We start from the raw sequence: 22,348 nt of genomic DNA, 5'->3' as shown, positions 1-22,348 counted from the left end.
TAACGGTGAACTTTCAAGTGCCTTCTGGTAAACTTGATACTATGTGGCTTGGGTCCTGAACTGAGGCTGGTAACTCTAATGAACTTATCCTCTGCAGCACGTTTTATAAGGAGGATGGGATCCACCCAAATCATTTGGGTTCCTGGATCCTTTCACAGCATTATAAGGCATTGAGACAATGACTTAGCAATGACCCAAACCCGGCTCAGCTAATCCCTACCTTTGTGACGCAGAGTTGTCAAAATGCTTCAGCAAATGTACATTACATCAGGGGCGTCGGTAGACACAATGTGGGTAACCTGGTTTGTGTCCCTGTAGCTGCCCTGGGTGCCTCTGCTGATCCTGCAGCTGTTGTGTGCAGTGATCATGTGCCTAGGAACCAGATTTATACTGTTAGCACTGAGCCGGTGTACCCGAGGAGGAAGTCCACTGTGTGCCGCTCACCCTGCACTAACATAAAGAATATGACCACATCTACTGCTGCTAAGCTTCCCAGTAAAGCAATAAAAACAAGTACGCATCCCAGAAGAAAAGTGCTCAAAATAGCCCACGTTAACATATGTATCTTAAGAAACAAGGTTCATGAAATCAATAATTTGCTAGTAACAGATGACATTCATATTCTGACTATCTCTGAAACTCACTTAGATAATACCTTTGATGATACAGTGGTAGCAATACAAGGTTATAACATTTACAGAAAATATAGAAATGCCAATGGTGGAGGTGTTGCTGTTTATATTCAGAACCACATCCCTGTGAAGATTAGAGAGGATCTCATGTTAAATACGGTTGAAGTAATATGGCTACTGGTTCATCTGTCTCACCTAAAGCCATTTCTGGTGGGAAGCTGCTATAGACCACCAAGTGCTAACAGTCTGGATAACATGTGTGAACATATGTCTGCTGCTGGAAAAATGTATGTGTTATGCTATAATGTGGATAAAGAGTTATTTGTCTAACAGAACACAGAAGGTGTTCTTTAATGGAAGCCTCTCAAACATAATCCAGGTAGAATTAGGAATTCCCCAGGGCAGCTGTCTAGGCCCCTTGCTTTTTGCCATCTTTACTAACGACATGCCACTGGCTTTGAGTAAAGCCAGAGTGTCTATGTATGCGGATGACTCAACACTATACACGTCAGCTACTACAGCGACTAAAATAACTGCAACACTTAACAAAGAGTTGCAGTTAGTTTCGGAATAGGTGGCAAGGAATAAGTTAGTCCTGAATAATTGTATTTGGGTCAAATCATTCACTAAACCCTAAACCTAAACATCTACATGAATCACCCCCCTATCTACATGACTCACCCCCCGTCTACATGACTCACCCCCCATCTGCATGACTCACCCCCCCTATCTACATGACTCACCCCCATCTACATGACTCAACCCCCTATCTACATGACTCACCCCCATCTACATGACTCACCCCCCATCTACATGACTCACCCCACCATCTACATGACTCACCCCACCATCTACATGACTCACCCCCCATCTGCATGACTCACCCCCATCTGCATGACTCACCCCCATCTACATGACTCACCCCCCCATCTACATGACTCACCCCCCCATCTACATGACTCACCCCCATCTGCATGACTCACCCCCCATCTACATGACTCACCCCCCATCTACATGACTCACCCCCCATCTACATGACTCACCCCCATCTACATGACTCACCCCACCATCTACATGACTCACCCCACCATCTACATGACTCACCCCCCATCTGCATGACTCACCCCCCATCTACATGACTCACCCCCCATCTACATGACTCACCCCCCATCTGCATGACTCACCCCCACATCTACATGACTCACCCCCCATCTACATGACTCACCCCCCCCGTCTACACGACTCACCCCCCATCTACATGACTCACCCCCCATCTACATGACTCACCCCCCATCTGCATGACTCACCCCCACATCTACATGACTCACCCCCCCATCTACATGACTCACCCCCCATCTACATGACTCACCCCCATCTGCATGACTCACCCCCACATCTACATGACTCACCCCCCATCTACATGATCTCACCCCCCCGTCTACACGACTCACCCCCCCATCTACATGACTCACCCCCCATCTACATGACTCACCCCCCATCTGCATGACTCACCCCCACATCTATATGACTCACCCCCCATCTACATGACTCACCCCCCATCTACATGACTCACCCCCATCTAAATGACTCACCCCCCATCTACATGACTCCCCCCCCATCTACATGACTCACCCCCCATCTACATGACTAACCCCCCATCTACATGACTCACCCCCCATCTACATGACTAACCCCCCATCTACATGACTAACCCCCCATCTACATGACTCACCCCCCATCTGCATGACTCACCCCCACATCTACATGACTCACCCCCCATCTACATGACTCACCCCCCATCTACATGACTCACCCCCCTATCTACATGACTCAACCCCCTATCTACATGACTCACCCCCCATCTACATGACTCACCCCCCATCTGCATGACTCAACCCCACATCTACAAGACTCACCCCCCCATCTACATGACTCACCCCCCGTCTACACGACTCACCCCCCATCTACATGACTCACCCCCATCTACATGACTCACCCCCCATCTGCATGACTCACCCCCACATCTACATGACTCACCCCCCATCTACATGACCCACCCCCCATCTACATGACTCCCCCCCATCTACATGACTCACCCCCCATCTACATGACTCACCCCCCATCTACATGACTCACCCCCCATCTACATGACTCACCCCCCATCTACATGACTCACCCCCACATCTGCATGACTCACCCCCACATCTGCATGACTCACCCCCCATCTACATGACTCACCCCCTATCTACATGACTCACCCCCCATCTACATGACTCACCCCCCCATCTACATGACTCACCCCCCTATCTACATGACTCAACCCCCTATCTACATGACTCACCCCCCATCTACATGACTCACCCCCATCTACATGACTCACCCCCCATTCTACATGACTCAACCCCCCTATCTACATGACTCACCCCCCATCTACATGACTCACCCCCATCTGCATGACTCACCCCCCCCGTCTACACGACTCACCCCCCATCTACATGACTCACCCCCCATCTACATGACTCACCCCCCATCTGCATGACTCACCCCCACATCTACATGACTCACCCCCATCTACATGACTCACCCCCCATCTGCATGACTCACCCCCACATCTACATGACTCACCCCCCCATCTACATGACTCATGGATGGGGGGTGAGTCATGTAGATGGGGGGTGAGTCATGACTCACCCCCCATCTACATGACTCACCCCCCATCTACATGACTCACCCCCATCTACATGACTCACCCCCACATCTGCATGACTCACCCCCACATCTGCATGACTCACCCCCATCTACATGACTCACCCCCCTATCTACATGACTCACCCCCCATCTACATGACTCACCCCCATCTACATGACTCACCCCCCCCATCTACATGACTCACCCCCCATCTACATGACTCACCCCCATCTACATGACTCACCCCCCATCTACATGACTCACCCCATCTACATGACTCACCCCCCATCTACATGACTCACCCCCATCTACATGACTCACCCCCATCTACATGACTCACCCCCCATCTACATGAATCACCCCCCATCTACATGACTCACCCCCCCCATCTACATGACTCACCCCCCATCTACATGACTAAACATGTTTTTGTCTGTATACTATAATTCAGCTTTTATTTGATGTCGACACCCCCCATCAAATAAATCGTACTATTTTATCTACTACCATCATTTGCCACCATTTTTTATATTGGATTTTACAAGACAAGTATGTAGAGTTGATACATCCACTGAAGACAACACAAACTAATAATATAATCAATATTTTATTAAAAAATAAAATGACAAAATAAAATCACAATCATATTCATTTGCCACGTTGTATTTTGTCACTGTCAGTTCGGTGCTGGGGCATCACTGTACATGAATGGTTGTAGCTGTGTTGTGTTACAAATACTATCCTAATGATACTGGCTTTGGGGTGAAGTTTCCCCTAGGCACAGATCTAGAATCAGTTTCTCCTCCCCCCCAATCTTAAGCTTAAAGTAACTGTAACTAACTGTCCAGTGTTTCCAGATTTCTATGAAATACGACAAGATGAATGAAATCGTTTTCCTTCCAATTTTTGTTGTTGTTGTTGTTATTAAGTATGTTAAAAAGCAGCTTTTCTGTGTTGGAATGATGTGGGCGTACCCCAACAACAGAATGTTAATGCGAGGGGACCGCTGATTTGCCCAGACATCATCCTCTGAGGAAATAGCAAGCATTTTTTTTTAAACAGTCTGAGATACAAGTTCGAGGTGGATTTTTTTGTTTTGAAAAAAATATATAAAATATAAGCTTTGGCCACAAATACAAGTATAGGATAAAAGTTCAGAATATGAACTTTTAAAAGGGATATTTTCACTGGACAGTTACTTTAACCATTAGTTGGGGAAATTGAAAACTGACCCAGGATCAGTGTCTAGGGGCAACTTCACAATATCAATTACTTATATTTTTATTACACGCTCTTATCCAGAGCAATTAGGGTTAAGTGCCTTGCTTAAGGGCACATCGACAGATTTTTCACCTAGTCGGCTCGGGGATTCGAACCAGTGACCTTTCGGTTCCTGGCACAACGCGCTTACCCACTAAGCTACCTGCCGCCCTAAGCTACCGTGTTCATCCCAAATGGCACCCTATTCCTTATATAGTGTACTACTTCTGGTCAAAAGTAGCGCACTATATAGGGGATAGGGTGATATGTCTGGACAGAGCAGTTCTGTTAGTTTGAGTCCTTGGCCTTTCAGTCAGTCACACAAAGCATTGTGGGCACTGTAGTCCAGCAATGAATTAATACAGAGGATAATGTTTACTGTCTGCCTCTATCCCGTTTAGCAAGATCACAAAAATGTACTCTGTAAACCCCCATCGAGAGTTCTGTCTTTGAGTGTTTTTTAAAACAGAATTTCTGACTTTCACTGTCTCAAATATAGCCTGGGTGCTAGACTGTTTGTGCTATCATACCAACTCAATTATAGTCATGCCAAACAATTAGTGATGAGGACTTGGTAAGAGCACAAACAGAAAGGCACGCAGGCCATCTCAAATATGCTGCTATCAAATGATTCAAATCAATCATTCAAATGATTCAAATCAATCATTCAAATGATTCAAATCAATCATTCAAATGATTCAAATCAATTATTTAAATGATTCAAATCAATCATTCAAATGAGTCAAATCAATCATTCAAATGATTCAAATCAATCATTCAAATGATTCAAATCAATTATTTAAATGATTCAAATCAATTATTCAAATCAATTATTCAAATGTGCTGAATAATTTGATCAATGGAGGATGGGAAAATACGGACAAACGATAATTGACAAAAGAATAACAATACAAGTAGAACATCATGAATGAAACAATGTGTTGCAGAATACAGAAGATATAATCTGCCGTTGTTTGTAGTTTTTGTTGCCCAGGAAAGCACATTACAGTACTTGACCATGTTGAATTTGTAAAAGTTGATTTAATTTATTTCAATTTTTTAACTGTAAATCTCTGAGGTGTAATGGAGTGGAGAAGATGGCGGCACTTTTACTATTTTCTAGGTTGCTATGATAACAATAAAACTGTTGTATGATCTAACATCTCACGTAAAGCCTACAGCAGTTTACCTGTTTGGAGTGATGGCTTTTCATTTCATAAAGAAAAGAAACAATGCTGCTACAATAATTACAATTCAATTATCATTTTTAAAAACTCATCCCAAATCGGTAATAAGGCGGTGAATGAATCAATCATTTTATTTTCCTATTGTAGAGTTCAGTGTGGAGGTGGGTGGACAAAATAACCTGTTTGTTTATCATCTGACCGTTTGGAAGTAGTAATCTGATATCATTGTTTATTATCCGACAGTTCTGGGAGTATTCATTGGATATAATTATTTTCCATAATAATGCTAAAGCGCTTAGTCTTTTCTCATGCAATATGCCTGTTGATAATAACGGATGTGACTGATGATAGGAATGTCAAGTTAAGATCCGACGACGTAATTATACTTTTTTTTTTTCTCCCGTTGACATCAACGCATGATTTAGACAAAGTACAAGTTAAGCACACGGATCGGGTCCGTAGAGAGCAGAGCATAGAATTACAATCTATTATGCCATCATTGACTTGAATGGGTGAAGCCCGTTCTATAGATGATATTTCTATAGGGCAGACTGTCTGTAGGACAGTAGGGTGGCGCTGTAGTCACCACTATAGTTATAACGGGGCCTTAGCAGGCAGCACAGTAATGTAATGAAACCCATCGTGATGTTGGGAGTTGGATGCTGGAGGTTGGAGGAGGGAGTCCTTCCACCAAAGGAATATAGAACTGTCCTTACTCCTAAAAACAGAGCCAGAGAGAAAGAGTGTTGGTTAGTACATTCACTCACATTGGAGCAACATAGGAAACACCACAGTATTGGATGCAGGTTATCTGAGCATGAGGCCATGGCGGTGTCATGCTGACGCTTTCTCTATGTAAATGACCGTGCAAACATAACACAGCGCAGGATACTGGAATTGGAAAAGAGCTCAGACCATTTTAGGGACCAGTTTCCCAGACATAGATTACTCCTGGACTAAAGCAAGCGTCTCTCTCTGAAAGTACATTTGGGTCCAGTACTAGAATTAATCTGTGTCCAGGAAACTGTCCCTTAATGTTTTGGAAATGTTAATGATGCTGAGTAACAGACAGTAACAGCACGGGAAGCACGCATGGCACGGCAGCACACACAGGGCTGACCTCACAGAGCTGAGGGCAAGGCCATGGAGACCTCACAGAGCTGAGGGCAAGGCCATGGAGACCTCACAGAGCTGAGGGCAAGGCCATGGAGACCTCACAGAGCTGAGGGCAAGGCCATGGAGACCTCACAGAGCTGAGGGCAAGGCCATGGAGACCTCACAGAGCTGAGGGCAAGGCCATGGAGACCTCACAGAGCTGAGGGCAAGGCCATGGAGACCTCACAGAGCTGAGGGCAAGGCCATGGAGACCTCACAGAGCTGAGGGCAAGGCCATGGAGAGCTCACAGAGCTGAGGGCAAGGCCATGGAGACCTCACAGAGCTGAGGGCAAGGCCATGGAGACCTCACAGAGCTGAGGGCAAGGCCATGGAGAGCTCACAGAGCTGAGGGCAAGGCCATGGAGACCTCACAGTCATGACAGTCTCATTATGAGTCATGCACCTGTGAACACAGACACACGCGTGAACACGCACGCGCACACACACACACACACGCAAACACACACACACACACACGCACACATTGTAGCCTGGGGGTTATTATTTCATTCAGAAGCTAATGATGAAATAATGCATAAGACCCAAATGGCCCTCTGGCCTATTCCCTATGTAGTGCATTACTTTTAACTAGGGCCCATAGGGCTCTGTATTACGGAATAGGCTAGGGGGGCATTTGGGACACATCCAAATGATCCAATGCCTAGAAACACCCAGATAGGAGGAGTTAATGTAATGAAGGTCAAAGGTTAAGGTCAACACCATGGAGATCGTAAAGTGGTCAACACCATGGAGATCTTAAAGAGGTCAACACCATGGAGATCGTAAAGAGGTCAACACCATGGAGATTGTAAAGAGGTCAACAACATGGACATCGTAAAGAGGTCAACACCATGGAGATCGTAAAGAGGTCAACACCATGGAGATCTTAAAGAGGTCAACACCATGGAGAGCATGTCTACTGAAAAGATGCTGAAATGAAAGGAACAAACCATGTCATGCCTGTCAACCAACCAGAATCCATCAAAGGAAAAAAGGTCAGAACGTCAGAATACTGAAACACGACACGGTCAGTAGGGTGCAACAACGTGGAACATTCAGATATAAATATATTACACAGAACATACAGTTGAAGTCGGAAGTTTACATACACTTAGGTTGGAGTCATTAAAACTTGTTTTTCAACCACTCCACACATTTCTTCTTAACAAACTATAGTTTTGGCAAGTCGGTTAGGACATCTAGTTTGTGCATGACACAAGTCATTTTTCCAACAATTGTTTACAGACAGATTATTTCACTTATAATTCACTGTATCACAATTCCAGTGGGTCAGAAGTTTACATACACTAAGTTGACTGTGCCTTCAAACAGCTTGGAAAATTCCAGAAAATGATTTCATGGCTTTAGAAGCTTCTGATAGACTAATTGACATCATTTGAGTCAATTGAAGGTGTACCTGTGGATGTATTTCAAGGCCTACCTTCAAACTCAGTGCCTCTTTGCTTGACATCATGGGAAAATCAAAAGAAATCAGCCAAGACCTCAGAAAAAAATGGTAGGTCTGGTTCATCCTTGGGAGCAATTTCCAAACGCCTGAAGGTACCACATTCATCTGTACAAACAATAGTACGCAAGTATAAACACCATGGGACCACGCTGCCATCATACCGCTCAAGAAGGAGATGCATTCTGTCTCCTAGAGATGAACGTACTTTGGTGCGAAAAGTGCAAATCAATCCCAGAACAACAGCAAAGGACCTTGTGAAGATGCTGGAGGAAACAGGTACAAAAGTATATATATCCACAGTAAAACAAGTCCTATATCGACATAACCTGAAAGGCTGCTCAGCAAGGAAGAAGCCACTGCTCCAAAACCGCCATAAAAAAGCCAGACTACGGTTTGCAACTGCACATGGGGACAAAGATCGTACTTTTTGGAGAAATGTCCTCTGGTCTGATGAAACAAAAATAGAACTGTTTGGCCATCATGACCATCGTTATGTTTGGAGGAAAAAGGGGAACGCTTGCAAACCGAAGAACACCATCTCAACCGTGAAGCACGGGGGTGACAGCATCATGCTGTGGGGGTGCTTTGCTGCAGGAGGGACTGGTGCACTTCACAAAATAGATGGCATCATGAGGAAGGAATATTATGTGGATATATTGAAGCAACATCTCAAGACATCAGTCAGGAAGTTAAAGCTTGGTCGCAAATTGGTCTTCCAAATGGACAATGACCCCAATCATACTTCCAAAGTTGTGGCAAGGACAACAAAGTCAAGGTATTGGAGTGGCCATCACAAAGCCCTGACCTCAATCCTATAGAAAATGTGTGGGCAGAACTGAAAAAGCATGTGCGAGCAAGGAGGCCTACAAACCTGACTCAGTTACACCAGCTCTGTCAGGAGGAATGGGCCAGAATTCACCCAACTTATTGTGGGAAGCTTGTGGAAGGCTACCCGAAACGTTTGACCCAAGTTAAACAATTTAAAGGCAATGCTACCAAATACTAATTGAGTGTATGTAAACTTCTGACCCACTGGGAATGTGATGAAATAAATAAAAGCTGAAATAAATCATTCTCTCTACTATTATTCTGACATTTCACATTCTTAAAATAAAAGTGGTGATCCTAACTGACCTAAGACAGGTAATTTTTACTAGGATTCAATGTCAGGGATTGTGAAAAACTGAATTTAAATGTATTTGGCTAAGGTGTATGTAAACTTCCGACTTCAACTGTACATGCCTCTCTGACATGTAGAGTTAGGAATCATGTCAGCTCTATTCATGACGTTTCTATCTGCAACGTTCAACGTGTTGCACCCTCTTGAACCCAACCCTGGCGTGTGTTTGCAGTTACGGTGACGTGGCAACCAGAGAGCACGCACAGCACTGTACAACTGACTCCTGTGACCTAGATACAGCAGATTGGACATGCCTCTGCCTCAGTCTAATAGGAAGTTGACTGTAAACACTTCACTTGACACCCAGTGTCATAACACGTTATGACATGTTCATAACCATGTCATAATGTCATACCAGCTGACATGACCCACACATTTACACCTGTTGTGACATAGAGTGTATTATTTTATGGCTGGTTATGACACCTACATAAGAGTGTCAAAACCCACATTTATTCAAAAAAAAATGTTTTTTGTTTGTCTCTTAAATCCTTTGTTGTTGTTGTTGTTGTTGTTGTTGTTGTAATTAATTCTTTACAGTCATGTTTTTTTAAATCATATTTTCAATAACTTGTAGAAAATACACTTTATGACACTGTCATGAAGCATTTAACCATCCTGTGTCACTTTACTTGGACTAAGAAAATACACTTTATGCCACTGTCAAGAAGCATTATGACCATCACGAACATGCCCTCATGTCAGTCATCAGTCAAAAATAGGGTGTCTTGTCCTGCTCCTGAAATCTGCTCCTGCATTCATCCCAGTCATCAGAAACATAGCATTGGGGTGGGAGCATGTCTGACATCAATCTGTGCACAATGGTCAATAAACAAACACAAAGATATAACATAAACATACTGTTGAGGCGTTTGGTGTAATGGAATGTGTGGTAGGGTGTAACGGCACTCTTATGTAGGAGTCATAACCAGCCATAAAATAACGCGATATATGTCTACAACAGGTCTAGATATATGTGTCATGACAGTGTTATGACCATATTATAACGGGTTATGACAAGTTATGTCAGCTGTTACGACATTATGACATGGTTACGACGCCGGGTGTCAAGTAAAGTGTTACCAAGTTGACAATAGTGAAATCTAGGCTACATCAGTGACTTTTAGTCTCTGTGACGACAACACTTCCTCTAGTGAAATCTAGGCTACATCAGTGACTTTTAGTCTCTGTGACGACAACACTTCCTCTAGTGAAATCTAGGCTACATCAGTGACTTTTAGTCTCTGTGACGACAACACTTCCTCTAGTGAAATCTAGGCTACATCAGTGATTTTTAGTCTCTGTGACGACAACACTTCCTCTAGTGAAATCTAGGCTACATCAGTGATTTTTAGTCTCTGTGACGACAACACTTCCTCTAGTGAAATCTAGGCTACATCAGTGACTTTTAGTCTCTGTGACGACAACACTTCCTCTAGTGAAATCTAGGCTACATCAGTGACTTTTAGTCTCTGTGACGACAACACTTCCTCTAGTGAAATCTAGGCTACATCAGTGACTTTTAGTCTCAGTGACGACAACACTTCCTCTAGTGAAATCTAGGCTACATCAGTGACTTTTAGTCTCTGTGACGACAACACTTCCTCTAGCGAAATCTAGGCTACATCAGTGACTTTTAGTCTCTGTGACGACAACACTTCCTCTAGTGAAATCTAGGCTACATCAGTGACTTTTATTCTCTGTGACGACAACACTTCCTCTAGTGAAATCTTGGCTACATCAGTGACGTTTAGTCTCTGTGACGACAACACTTCCTCTAGTGAAATCTAGGTCACATCAGTGACTTTTAGTCTCTTTGTGACTACAACACTTCCTCTAGAGGTCAGTAAATCACAGGAGATGACTTGTGGACCATGAGATCTTTTCCACATTCATGTTCTTCATAGTTACACATCATTTTCCATGTCGTTTTCACTAGATTTCATTGGTAAGTTAACTCATTGATTTGCCTATGTATGTGAGGCACATCCAATCAGAGTCCATACAGATGGATGGGTTAATTAGGCAGAATGGCAACTGATAGCTTTGTGATAGGAAACCTGTGGCATACATTTCGGTATGCATACATGGGCTGAGCGATTTCAATGCATTTGCCACTGTCTGCTTGACTGTCTGTTTGACTGTCTGTTTGACTGTCTGCTTGACTGTCTGCTTGACTGTCTGCTTGACTGTCTGGCTGTCTGGACTGTGTGACTGTTGTTGGTGTGTCTGTTTGACTGTCTGCTTGACTGTCTGCTTGACTGTCTGTTTGACTGTCTGCAAGTGGCAAACTCAGCCGTGAAAGACAGTAGATGCAGTTGATGGCTTCAGAAAGTATTAGCACCCCTGAGGTTTTCCACATTTTGTTGTGTTACAAAGTGAGATTAAAATTGATTTAATAGTCTTTTTTTTTTTTGTCAACGATCGACACAAAATACTCTGTAATGTCAAAGTGGAAGAAAAATAAAACAGTTACTGTGATTAGATAAGTATTCACACCCCTGAGTCAATACATGTTGGAATCACCTTTGGCAGCGACTACAGCTGTGAGTCTTTCTGGGTAAGTCTCTAAGAGCTTTCCACACCTGGATTGTACAATATTTGCACATTATTCTTTTTTAAATGCTCTGTCAATTTGGTTGTTGATCATTGCTAGACAGCCATTTTCAAGTCTTGCCATACATTTTCAAACAGATTTAAGTCAAAACTGTAGGCCACACAAGAACACTCAATGTCATCTTCAAACTCCAGTGTATATTCTGTCTGTGTTGGATTTGCCCCAAACATAACGCTTTGTATTCAGGACATAAAGTTAATTTCTTTGCCACATTCTGTGCAGTTATATTTTAATGCCTTGTTGCAAACAGGATGTATGTTTTGGAATATTCCTTATTTTCACTCTGTCAATTAGGTTAGTATTGTGGAGTAACTACAATGTTGTTGAACCATCCTCAGTTTTCTCCTATCACAGCCATTAAACTCGGTAACTGTTTTAAAAAGTCACCATTGGCCTAATGGTGAATTCCCTGAGCGGTTTCTTTCCTCTCCGGCAACTGAGTTAGGAAGGACGCCTGTATCTTTGTAGTGACTGGGTGTATTGATACACCATCCAAAGTGTAATTAATAACTTCACCATGCTCAAAGGGATATTCAATGTCTGCTTATTTTCTATTACACTGCTCAAAAAAATAAAGGGAACACTTAAACAACACAATGTAACTCCAAGTCAATCACACTTCTGTGAAATCAAACTGTCCACTTAGGAAGCAACACTGATTGACAATACATTTCACATGCTGTTGGGCAAATGGAATAGACAACAGGTGGAAATTATAGGCAATTAGCAAGACACCCCCCAATAAAGGACTGGTTTTGCAGGTGGTGACCACAGACCACTTCTCAGTTCCTATGCTTCCTGGCTGATGTTTTGGTCACTTTTGAATGCTGGCAGTGCTTTCACTCTAGTGGTAGCATGAGACGGAGTCTACAACCCACACAAGTGGCTCAGGTAGTGCAGCTCATCCAGGATGGCACATCAATGCGAGCTGTGGCAAGAAGGTTTGCTGTGTCTGTCAGCGTAGTGTCCAGAGCATGGAGGCGCTACCAGGAGACAGGCCAGTACATCAGGAGACGTGGAGGAGGCTGTAGGAGGGCAACAACCCAGCAGCAGGACTGCTACCTCCGCCTTTGTGCAAGGAGGAGCAGGAGGAGCACTGCCAGAGCCCTGCAAAATGACCTCCAGCAGGCCACAAATGTGCATGTGTCTGCTCAAACGGTCAGAAACAGACTCCATGAGGGTGGTATGAGGGCTAGACGTCCACAGGTGGGGGTTGTGCTTACAGCCCAACACCGTGCAGGACGTTTGGCATTTGCCAGAGAACACCAAGATTGGCAAATTCGCCACTGGCGCCCTGTGCTCTTCACAGATGAAAGCAGGTTCACACTAAGCACGTGACAGACGTGACAGAGTCTGGAGACGCCGTGGAGAACGTTCTGCTGCCTGCAACATCCTCCAGCATGACTGGTTTGGCGGTGGGTCAGTCATGGTGTGGGGTGGCATTTCTTTGGGGGGCCGCACAGCCCTCCATGTGCTCGCCAGAGGTAGCCTGACTGCCATCAGGTACCGAGATGAGATCCTCAGACCCCTTGTGAGACCATATGCTGGTGCGGTTGGCCCTGGGTTCCTCCTAATGCAAGACAATGCTAGACCTCATTTGGCTGGAGTGTGTCAGCAGTTCCTGCAAGAGGAAGGCATTGATGCTATGGACTGCCCCGCCCTTTCCCCAGACCTGAATCCAATTGAGCACATCTGGGACATCATGTCTCGCTCCATCCACCAACGCCACATTGCACCACAGACTGTCCAGGAGTTGGCGGATGCTTTAGTCCAGGTCTGGGAGGAGATCCCTCAGGAGACCATCCGCCACCTCATCAGGAGCATGCCCAGGCGTTGTAGGGAGGTCATACAGGCACGTGGAGGCCACACACACTACTGAGCCTCATTTTGACTTGTTTTAAGGACATTACATCAAAGTTGGATCAGCCTGTAGTGTGGTTTTCCACTTTAATTTTGAGGGTGACTCCAAATCCAGACCTCCATGGGTTGATACATTTGATTTCCATTGATAATTTGTGTGTGATTTTGTTGTCAGCACATTCAACTATGTAAAGAAAAAAGTATTTAATAAGATTATTTCATTCATTCAGATCTAGGATGTGTTATTTTAGTGTTCCCTTTATTTTTTTGAGCAGTGTATTTATACCCATCTACCAATAGATGCCCTTCTTTGCAAGGCATTGGAAAACCTCCCTGGTCTATGTGGTTGAATCTGTGTTTGAAATTCACTGCTCGACTGAGGGACCTTACAGATAATTGTATGTGTTAAACACTATTATTGCACACAGAGTGAGTCCATGCAACTTAATGTGACTTGTTAAGCACATTTTTACTCCTCAACTTATTTAGGCTTGCTATAACAAAGGGGTTGAATATTTACTCCTGCCATAAAAAAGCCAGACTACGGTTTGCAACTGCACATGGGGGACAAAGATTATACTTTTTGGAGAAATGTCCTCTGGTCTGATTAAACAAAAACAGAACTGTTTGGCCATAATGACCATTGTTATGTTTGGAGGAAACGGGTGGTTGCTTGCAAGCCGAAGAACACCATCCCAACCGTGAAGCACAGGGGTGGCAGCATCATGCTATGGGGGTGCTTTGCTGCAGGAGGGACTGGTGCACTTCACAAAATAGATGGCATCATGAGGAAGGAGAATTATGTGGATATATTGAAGCAACATCTCAAGACATCAGTCAGGAAGTTAAAGCTTGGTCGCAAATAAGTCTTCCAAATGGACAATGACCACAAGCATACTTCCAAAGTTGTGGCTAAATGGCTTAAGGACAACAAAGTCAAGGTATTGGAGTGGCCATCACAAAGCCCTGACCTCAATCCTATAGAAAATGTGTGGGCAGAACTGAAAAAGCGTGTGCGAGCAAGAAGGCCTACAAACCTGACTCAGTTACACCAGCTCTGTCAGGAGGAATGGGCCAAAATTCACCCAACTTATTGTGGGAAGCTTGTGGAAGGCTACCCGAAACGTTTGACCCAAGTTAAACAATTTAAAGGCAATGCTACCAAATTCTAATTGAGTGATTGTAAACTTCTGACCCACTGGGAATGTGATGAAAGAAATAAAAGCTGAAATAAATCATTCTCTCTACTATTATTCTGACATTTCACATTCTTAAAATAAAGTGGTGATCCTAACTGACCTAAAACAGGTCATTTTTACTAGGATTAAATGTCAGGAATTGTGAAAAACTGAGTTTAAATGTATTTGGCTAAGGTGTATGTAAACTTCCGGCTTCAACTGTATGTTATGTACAGTATGTCTTTTGTCACTATTAGTGAGCGAGAGAGAGGTTAACGGTTTGGGAAGTTAACATCATCTTCAGCATTCAATCGATTATATTTGTCATCCTCATCTGTTTAAATTAAACAAATCAATAAGAAAGAGAGAGAGAGAAAGAAAGAGGGTGAGACAAACAGAGTGATGCAGAAAGAGAGAGACAGAGAGACAGACAGAGAGAGTGATGCAGAAAGAGAGAGACAGAGAGAGACAGAGAGGCAGAGAGAGAGCGAGACAGAGAGACATAGAGAGAGAGACAGTGAGAGACAGAGAGACAAAGAGAGACAGAGAGAGAGCGAGAAAGAGAGAGAGACAGCGAGAAAGAAAGATAGAGAGAGAGACAGAGAGAGAGACAGAGACAGACAGAGACAGACAGAGAGACAGAGACAGAGAGAGACAGAGAGAGAGACAGAGAGAGAGAGACAGAGACAGAGAGAAATAGAGACAGAGAGAGAGAGAGAGAGAGAGACAGAGACAGAGAGAGAGACAGAGACAGACAGAGAGAGACAGAGAGACAGAGAGAGACAGAGACCTGATCATGGTCGATATCTCCTGCGTCTCCTGTGATGACAATCCTCTTCTCTATCCTGGTCTCAGAGACCCCTCCCTTCACCGTCTGGTAGCAGAAAGATTGATTAAGGAATATAAGTGATATTATTATTTATTCTAGAACGTCTGATAGCAGATTGGACAAAGGGGTTAGGGTTACTATTTATTTATTCTCTCCTAAAAAGGAGAGTGGAATTCTAGAGGTCAAAAGGGTCAGCTAATGAAATGACCCCTGACCTTAGAGATGTGTGTGGTTGTCGTGGTGCTGGTGGTTTCCGAGGTGATGGTCTGAGCGCTCATCAGAACACCGGGGTCAGCGTCACGGTCGGTGTCGCCCTGTCAGAAGTCATGTGACTCAAATGAGTGTTTATTAGGCACAAAACAGAAGGAAAGGGAGGGACTACCTGGACCAAGAAGAAACTCATTGTTGCTTTCTTTTCATTTTCTTCTTCTTGTTTCGCTGCCCTAACGAACGCACCTCTGATGACTCGTAGGTGATGGTTTTAGTCTCTGCGTGGACTACAGGATTCTCCTTGGCGGCCGACTCCTCCGCTGGCACAGCCTCGGGTTTCTGAGAATAAATAAATAAATAAAACTGCATGGCAGAACTTCACCATTAACAGACAGTTTCATCCTGAGCTTTTATCCAAAGTATTTTGAATATGTAATTTAGGAACTCATAATATGTGTGTGTGCCCTGTTAGCTGTAAACTAATGACAACAGCTTTGTTCTGGAAACTATTTTAAACCCCTACGTGAACACAAACAAACCATGAAATAGGACAAATACAAGCCACATGCTGGAATGGAAAACCCAAGAAACAAACAACAGAAATGCGCTAAATAAATAAAATGCAGTCGCGCATTTACATTTACAGACCCTACTGAGAGAAAGACAATTTAACAATGAAGTACAATCTATCAGAAATGGACATATGTAGGCCAAGGGAATGCAATTCAAAAGTCTTCCATCAAGTGTGCTGCTTATTATGTTCCCCGATTTACCAGACGCTCTTATCCAGAAGCTATTAGGGTTAAGTGCCTTGCTCTAGGGCACATCGACAGATTTTTCACCTAGTCGACTCGGGGATTAGAACCAGCGCCCTTTCGGTTACTGGCACTACGCTCTTAACCGCTAAGCTACCTGCCGCCCTAAGCTCTGTTCAAGACAACAGTGAAATAGGTCAAGGTTCAAATGGAGCTCATTGATTATTAGTGGGAGATAGCGAGTGTCCAGACCAGCCAGGGGACAGTGGGGAGGTTAGAGGCCACCGAGGCTGGGTAAAGGTTACCTCTAGGAGGGGTAGGGCTGGAGGTGTGTGGGAGAGAGGGCCTTCAGCTACCAGTTCATTGTCTTCTAGACCCTGTGAAGTGGACATCTTGTCTTCTAGACCCTGTGAAGTGGACATCTTGTCTTCTAGACCCTGTGAAGTGGACATCTTGTCTTCTAGACCCTGTGAAGTGGACATCTTGTCTTCTAGACCCTGTGAAGTGGACATCTTGTCTTCTAGACCCTGTGATGTGGACATCTTGTCTTCTAGACCCTGTGAAATGGACATCTTGTCTTCTAGACCCTGTGAAGTGGACATCTTGTCTTCTAGACCCTATGAAGTGGACATCTTGTCTTCTAGACCCTATGAAGTGGACATCTTGTCTTCTAGACCATGTGAAGTGGACATCTTGTCTTCTAGACCCTGTGAAGTGGACATCTTGTCTTCTAGACCCTGTGAAATGGACATCTTGTCTTCTAGACCCTGTGATGTGGACATCTTGTCTTCTAGACCCTGTGAAGTGGACATCTTGTCTTCTAGACCCTGTGAAGTGGACATCTTGTCTTCTAGACCCTGTGAAGTGGACATCTTGTCTTCTAGACCTTGTGAAGTGGACATCTTGTCTTCTGTCTCTTCAATCCTCTTTTCTATCTCTTCCTTAGAAGAAGAAGAGGAGGAAGTCTATCTCTCTCTCTCCTCAACCTCACCTTCTATCTCTGAACAGCCCTAATCTGATTCAATAGGATCATCTTTCCCTGGGGAAGGCAGCTCAACTTTCTCTTCCTTCAACTCTTCTCCTTCTTCCTCCGCTCTTGTCTCCTCCTCCTCTTCTTCCACCACTTGCTCCTCCTCTTCTCTTCTCCTACCACTTGCTCCTCCTCCTCTCCTCTCCTACCACTTGCCTCTCCTTCCTTGTCTCACCCTCTTCCACCTTCTCCTCCCTCTCTTCTGAGGAGGTGATTGAAGCAACATTCTGTGCCTTCTGTTTGATGCTGTATGACTCTGTATACTAGCTCAGTCACCAAGGTTTTCTATTTGATGCTGTATGACTCTGTATACTAGCTCAGTCACCAAGGTTTTCTATTTGATGCTGTATGACTCTGTATACTAGCTCAGTCACCAAGGTTTTCTATTTGATGCTGTATGACTCTGTATACTAGCTCAGTCACCAAGGTTTTCTATTTGATGCTGTATGACTCTGTATACTAGCTCAGTCAACAAGGTTTTCTATTTGATGCTGTATGACTCTGTATACTAACTCAGTCACCAATGTTTTCTATTTGATGCTGTATGACTCTGTATAGTAGCTCAGTCACCAAGGTTTTCTATTTGATGCTGTACGACTCTGTATACTAGCTCAGTCACCAAGGTTTTCCTCCTACCTCAACTCTGACACTGCGGACAGACCTGTCTATAGTAATATCCCTGTCTGTAACTGTCTCTTCTGTAGTGGACACGGTCTCAGTTTGACTATTCACTGCGCTAGTTTTACTAGACCCTGTCGTTAGCCCCTCGGTGCAGGCTAGTTCCAGTAGGACTGACCCTAGTGTCTGGATGCATCTGTGCTCCAGCGCTGCAGCAGGGCTGTCCTAGGGCTTTGGCCCTGACTTGGTATTCAGACTGAAAAAAAATATAAACGCAACATGTAATGTGTTGGTCCCATGTTCATTGAGCTGAAATAAAAGACACCCAGAAATGTTTCCAATACGCATAGAAAACGTATTTCTCTCTGATTTTGTGCACAAATTTGTTTACATCTCTGTTAGTGAGCATTTTTACTTTGCTAAGATAATCCATCCACCTGACAGGTGTGGCATATCAAGAAGCTGATTAAACAGCATGATCATTACACAGGTGCACCTTGTGCTGGGGACAATAAAAGGCCACTCATAAATGTGCAGTTTTGTCACACAACACAATGCCACAGATGTCTCAAGTTTTGAGGGAGCGTGCAATTGGCATACTGCCTGCAGGAATGTCCACTAGAGCTGTTGCCAGAGAATTGAATGTTCATTTCTCTACTGTAAGCCGCCTCCAACGTCGCTTTAGAGAATTTGTCAGTACGTCCAACCGGCCTCACAACCGCAGACCACGTGTATGGCGTCGTGTGGGCGAGTGGTTTGCTGATGTCAACGTTGTGAACTGAGTGCCCCATGGTGGCGGTGGGGTTATGGTATGGGCAGGCATAAGCTACGGCAACGAACACAATTGCATTTTATCGATGGCAATTTGAATGCACAGAGATACCGTGACGAGGTCCTGAGGCCCATTGTCGTGCCATTCATCCGCTGCCATCACCTCATGTTTCAGCATGATAATGAACGGTCCCATGTCGCAAGGATCTGTACACAATTCCTGGAGGCTGGAAATGTCCCAGGTCTTCCATGGCCTGCTCTGACTCTACAGTCACTACTGACTCTAACTCTACAGTCACTACTGGCTCTACAGTCACTACTGACTCTGACTCTACAGTCACTACTGACTCTGACTCTACAGTCACTACTGACTCTAACTCTACAGTCACTACTGGCTCTGACTCTACAGTCACTACTGACTCTGACTCTACAGTCACTACTGACTCTAACTCTACAGTCACTACTGGCTCTGACTCTACAGTCACTACTGGCTCTGACTCTACAGTCACAACTGGCTCTGACTCTACAGTCACTACTGGCTCTAACTCTACAGCCACCACTGGCTCTGACTCTACAGTCACTACTGACTCTAACTCTACAGTCACCACTGGCTCTGACTCTACAGTAACTACTGACTCTGACTCTACAGTCACTACTGGCTCTGACTCTACAGTCACTACTGACTCTGACTCTACAGTCACAACTGGCTCTGACTCTACAGTCACTACTGGCTCTACAGTCACAACTGGCTCTGACTCTACAGTCACTACTGACTCTAACTCTACAGTCACCACTGGCTCTGACTCTACAGTCACTACTGACTCTAACTCTACAGTCACTACTGGCTCTGACTCTACAGTCACTACTGACTCTGACCCTACAGTCACTACTGGCTCTACAGTCACCACTGGTTCTGACTCTACACACTGGCTCTGACTCTACAGTCACAACTGGCTCTGACTCTACAGTCACTACTGGCTCTACAGTCACAACTGGCTCTGACTCTACAGTCACTACTGACTCTAACTCTACAATCACCACTGGCTCTGACTCTACAGTCACTACTGACTCTAACTCTACAGTCACTACTTGCTCTGACTCTACAGTCACTACTGACTCTGACTCTACAGTCACTACTGACTCTGACTCTACAGTCACTACTGGCTCTAACTCTACAGTCACTACTGGCTCTGACTCTACAGTCACTACTGGCTCTGACTCTACAGTCACAACTGGCTCTGACTCTACAGTCACTACTGGCTCTACAGTCACCACTGGTTCTGACTCTACAGTCACTACTGGCTCTGACTCTACAATCACCACTGGCTCTGACTCTACAGTCACCACTGGCTCTGACTCTACAGTCACTACTGGCTCTAACTCTACAGTCACCACTGGCTCTGACTCTAAAGTCACCACTGGTTCTGACTCTACAGTCACTACTGACTCTGACTCTACTGTCACTACTGGCTCTGACTCTACAGTCACCACTGGCACTGACTCTACAGTCACCACTGGCTCTGACTCTACAGTCACCACTGGTTCTGACTCTACAGTCACTACTGACTCTGACTCTACAGTCACTACTGACACTATAGTCACTACTGACTCTGACTCTACAGTCACTACTTGCTCTGACTCTACAGTCACCACTGGCTCTGACTCTACAGTCACTACTGGCTCTGACTCTACAGTCACTACTGACACTATAGTCACTACTGACTCTGACTCTACAGTCACTACTTGCTCTGACTCTACAGTCACCACTGGCTCTGACTCTACAGTTGCTACTGGCTCTGACTCTACAATCACCACTGGCTCTGACTCTACAGTCACCACTGGCTCTGACTCTACAGTCACTACTGGCTCTGACTCTACAGTCACCACTGGCTCTGACTCTAAAGTCACCACTGGTTCTGACTCTACAGTCACTACTGACTCTGACTCTACAGTCACTACTGGCTCTGACTCTACAGTCACCACTGGCTCTGACTCTACAGTCACCACTGGCTCTGACTCTACAGTCACTACTGACTCTAACTCTACAGTCACTACTGGCTCTGACTCTACAGTCACTACTGACTCTGACTCTACAGTCACCACTGACTCTGACTCTACAGTCACTACTGACATTAACTCTACAGTCACTACTGGCTCTGACTCTACAGTCACTACTGGCTCTGAATCTACAGTCACAACTGGCTCTGACTCTATAGTCACTACTGACACTATAGTCACTACTGACTCTGACTCTACAGTCACTACTTGCTCTGACTCTACAGTCACCACTGGCTCTGACTCTAAAGTCACCACTGGCTCTGACTCTACAGTCACCACTGGCTCTGACTCTACAGTCACCACTGGCTCTGACTCTACAGTCACCACTGGTTCTGACTCTACAGTCACCACTGGCTCTGACTCTAAAGTCACCACTGGTTCTGACTCTACAGTCACCACTGGCTCTGACTCTAAAGTCACCACTGGTTCTGACTCTACAGTCACTACTGACTCTGACTCTACAGTCACTACTGACACTATAGTCACTACTGACTCTGACTCTACAGTCACTACTTGCTCTGACTCTACAGTCACCACTGGCTCTGACTCTACAGTCACCACTGGCTCTGACTCTACAGTCACCACTGGCTCTAACTCTACAGTCACCACTGGCTCTGACTCTACAGTCACCACTGGCTCTGAGTCTACAGTCACAACTGGCTCTGAGTCTACAGCCACAACTGGTTCTGACTCTACAGTCACTACTGGCTCTACAGTCACTACTGGCTCTGACTCTACAGTCACTACTGGCTCTGACTCTACAGTCACTACTGACTCTGACTCTACAGTCACTACTGGCTCTGACTCTACAGTCACAACTGGCTCTGACTCTACAGTCACTACTGGCTCTG

General features: G+C 44.8%; 1 protein-coding gene across 7 annotated transcripts in view; it reads right to left on the bottom strand.

The window, feature by feature from the left end:
• Nucleotides 1-5,356: 5,356 nt before the first annotated feature.
• LOC121534511 (protein 4.1-like) overlaps nt 5,357-22,348 on the bottom strand; it is a 91,778-nt gene continuing 74,786 nt past the window's right edge. For 5 of the 7 annotated variants that reach the window (XM_045205921.1, XM_045205922.1, XM_045205926.1 and 2 more), the window contains 4 exons: nt 16,512-16,604; nt 16,271-16,369; nt 16,017-16,100; nt 5,357-6,485 (listed from right to left, as the gene is read on the bottom strand). In XM_045205921.1, the coding sequence (XP_045061856.1) occupies nt 6,480-6,485; nt 16,017-16,100; nt 16,271-16,369; nt 16,512-16,604 (282 nt within the window). In that variant the 3' untranslated portion in view covers nt 5,357-6,479. Of the gene's footprint in view, nt 6,486-16,015; nt 16,101-16,270; nt 16,370-16,437; nt 16,605-22,348 lie in introns of those variants that run through there. The other 2 variants (XM_045205923.1, XM_045205924.1) reach the window with 2 other exon arrangements.

This window comes from Coregonus clupeaformis, chromosome 21 (genome assembly GCF_020615455.1).
Source record: "Coregonus clupeaformis isolate EN_2021a chromosome 21, ASM2061545v1, whole genome shotgun sequence".
Lineage (NCBI taxonomy): Eukaryota > Metazoa > Chordata > Actinopteri > Salmoniformes > Salmonidae > Coregonus > Coregonus clupeaformis.
Note: the sequence above shows the minus strand (reverse complement) of the source record. Positions and strands in the feature narration are given on the sequence as shown.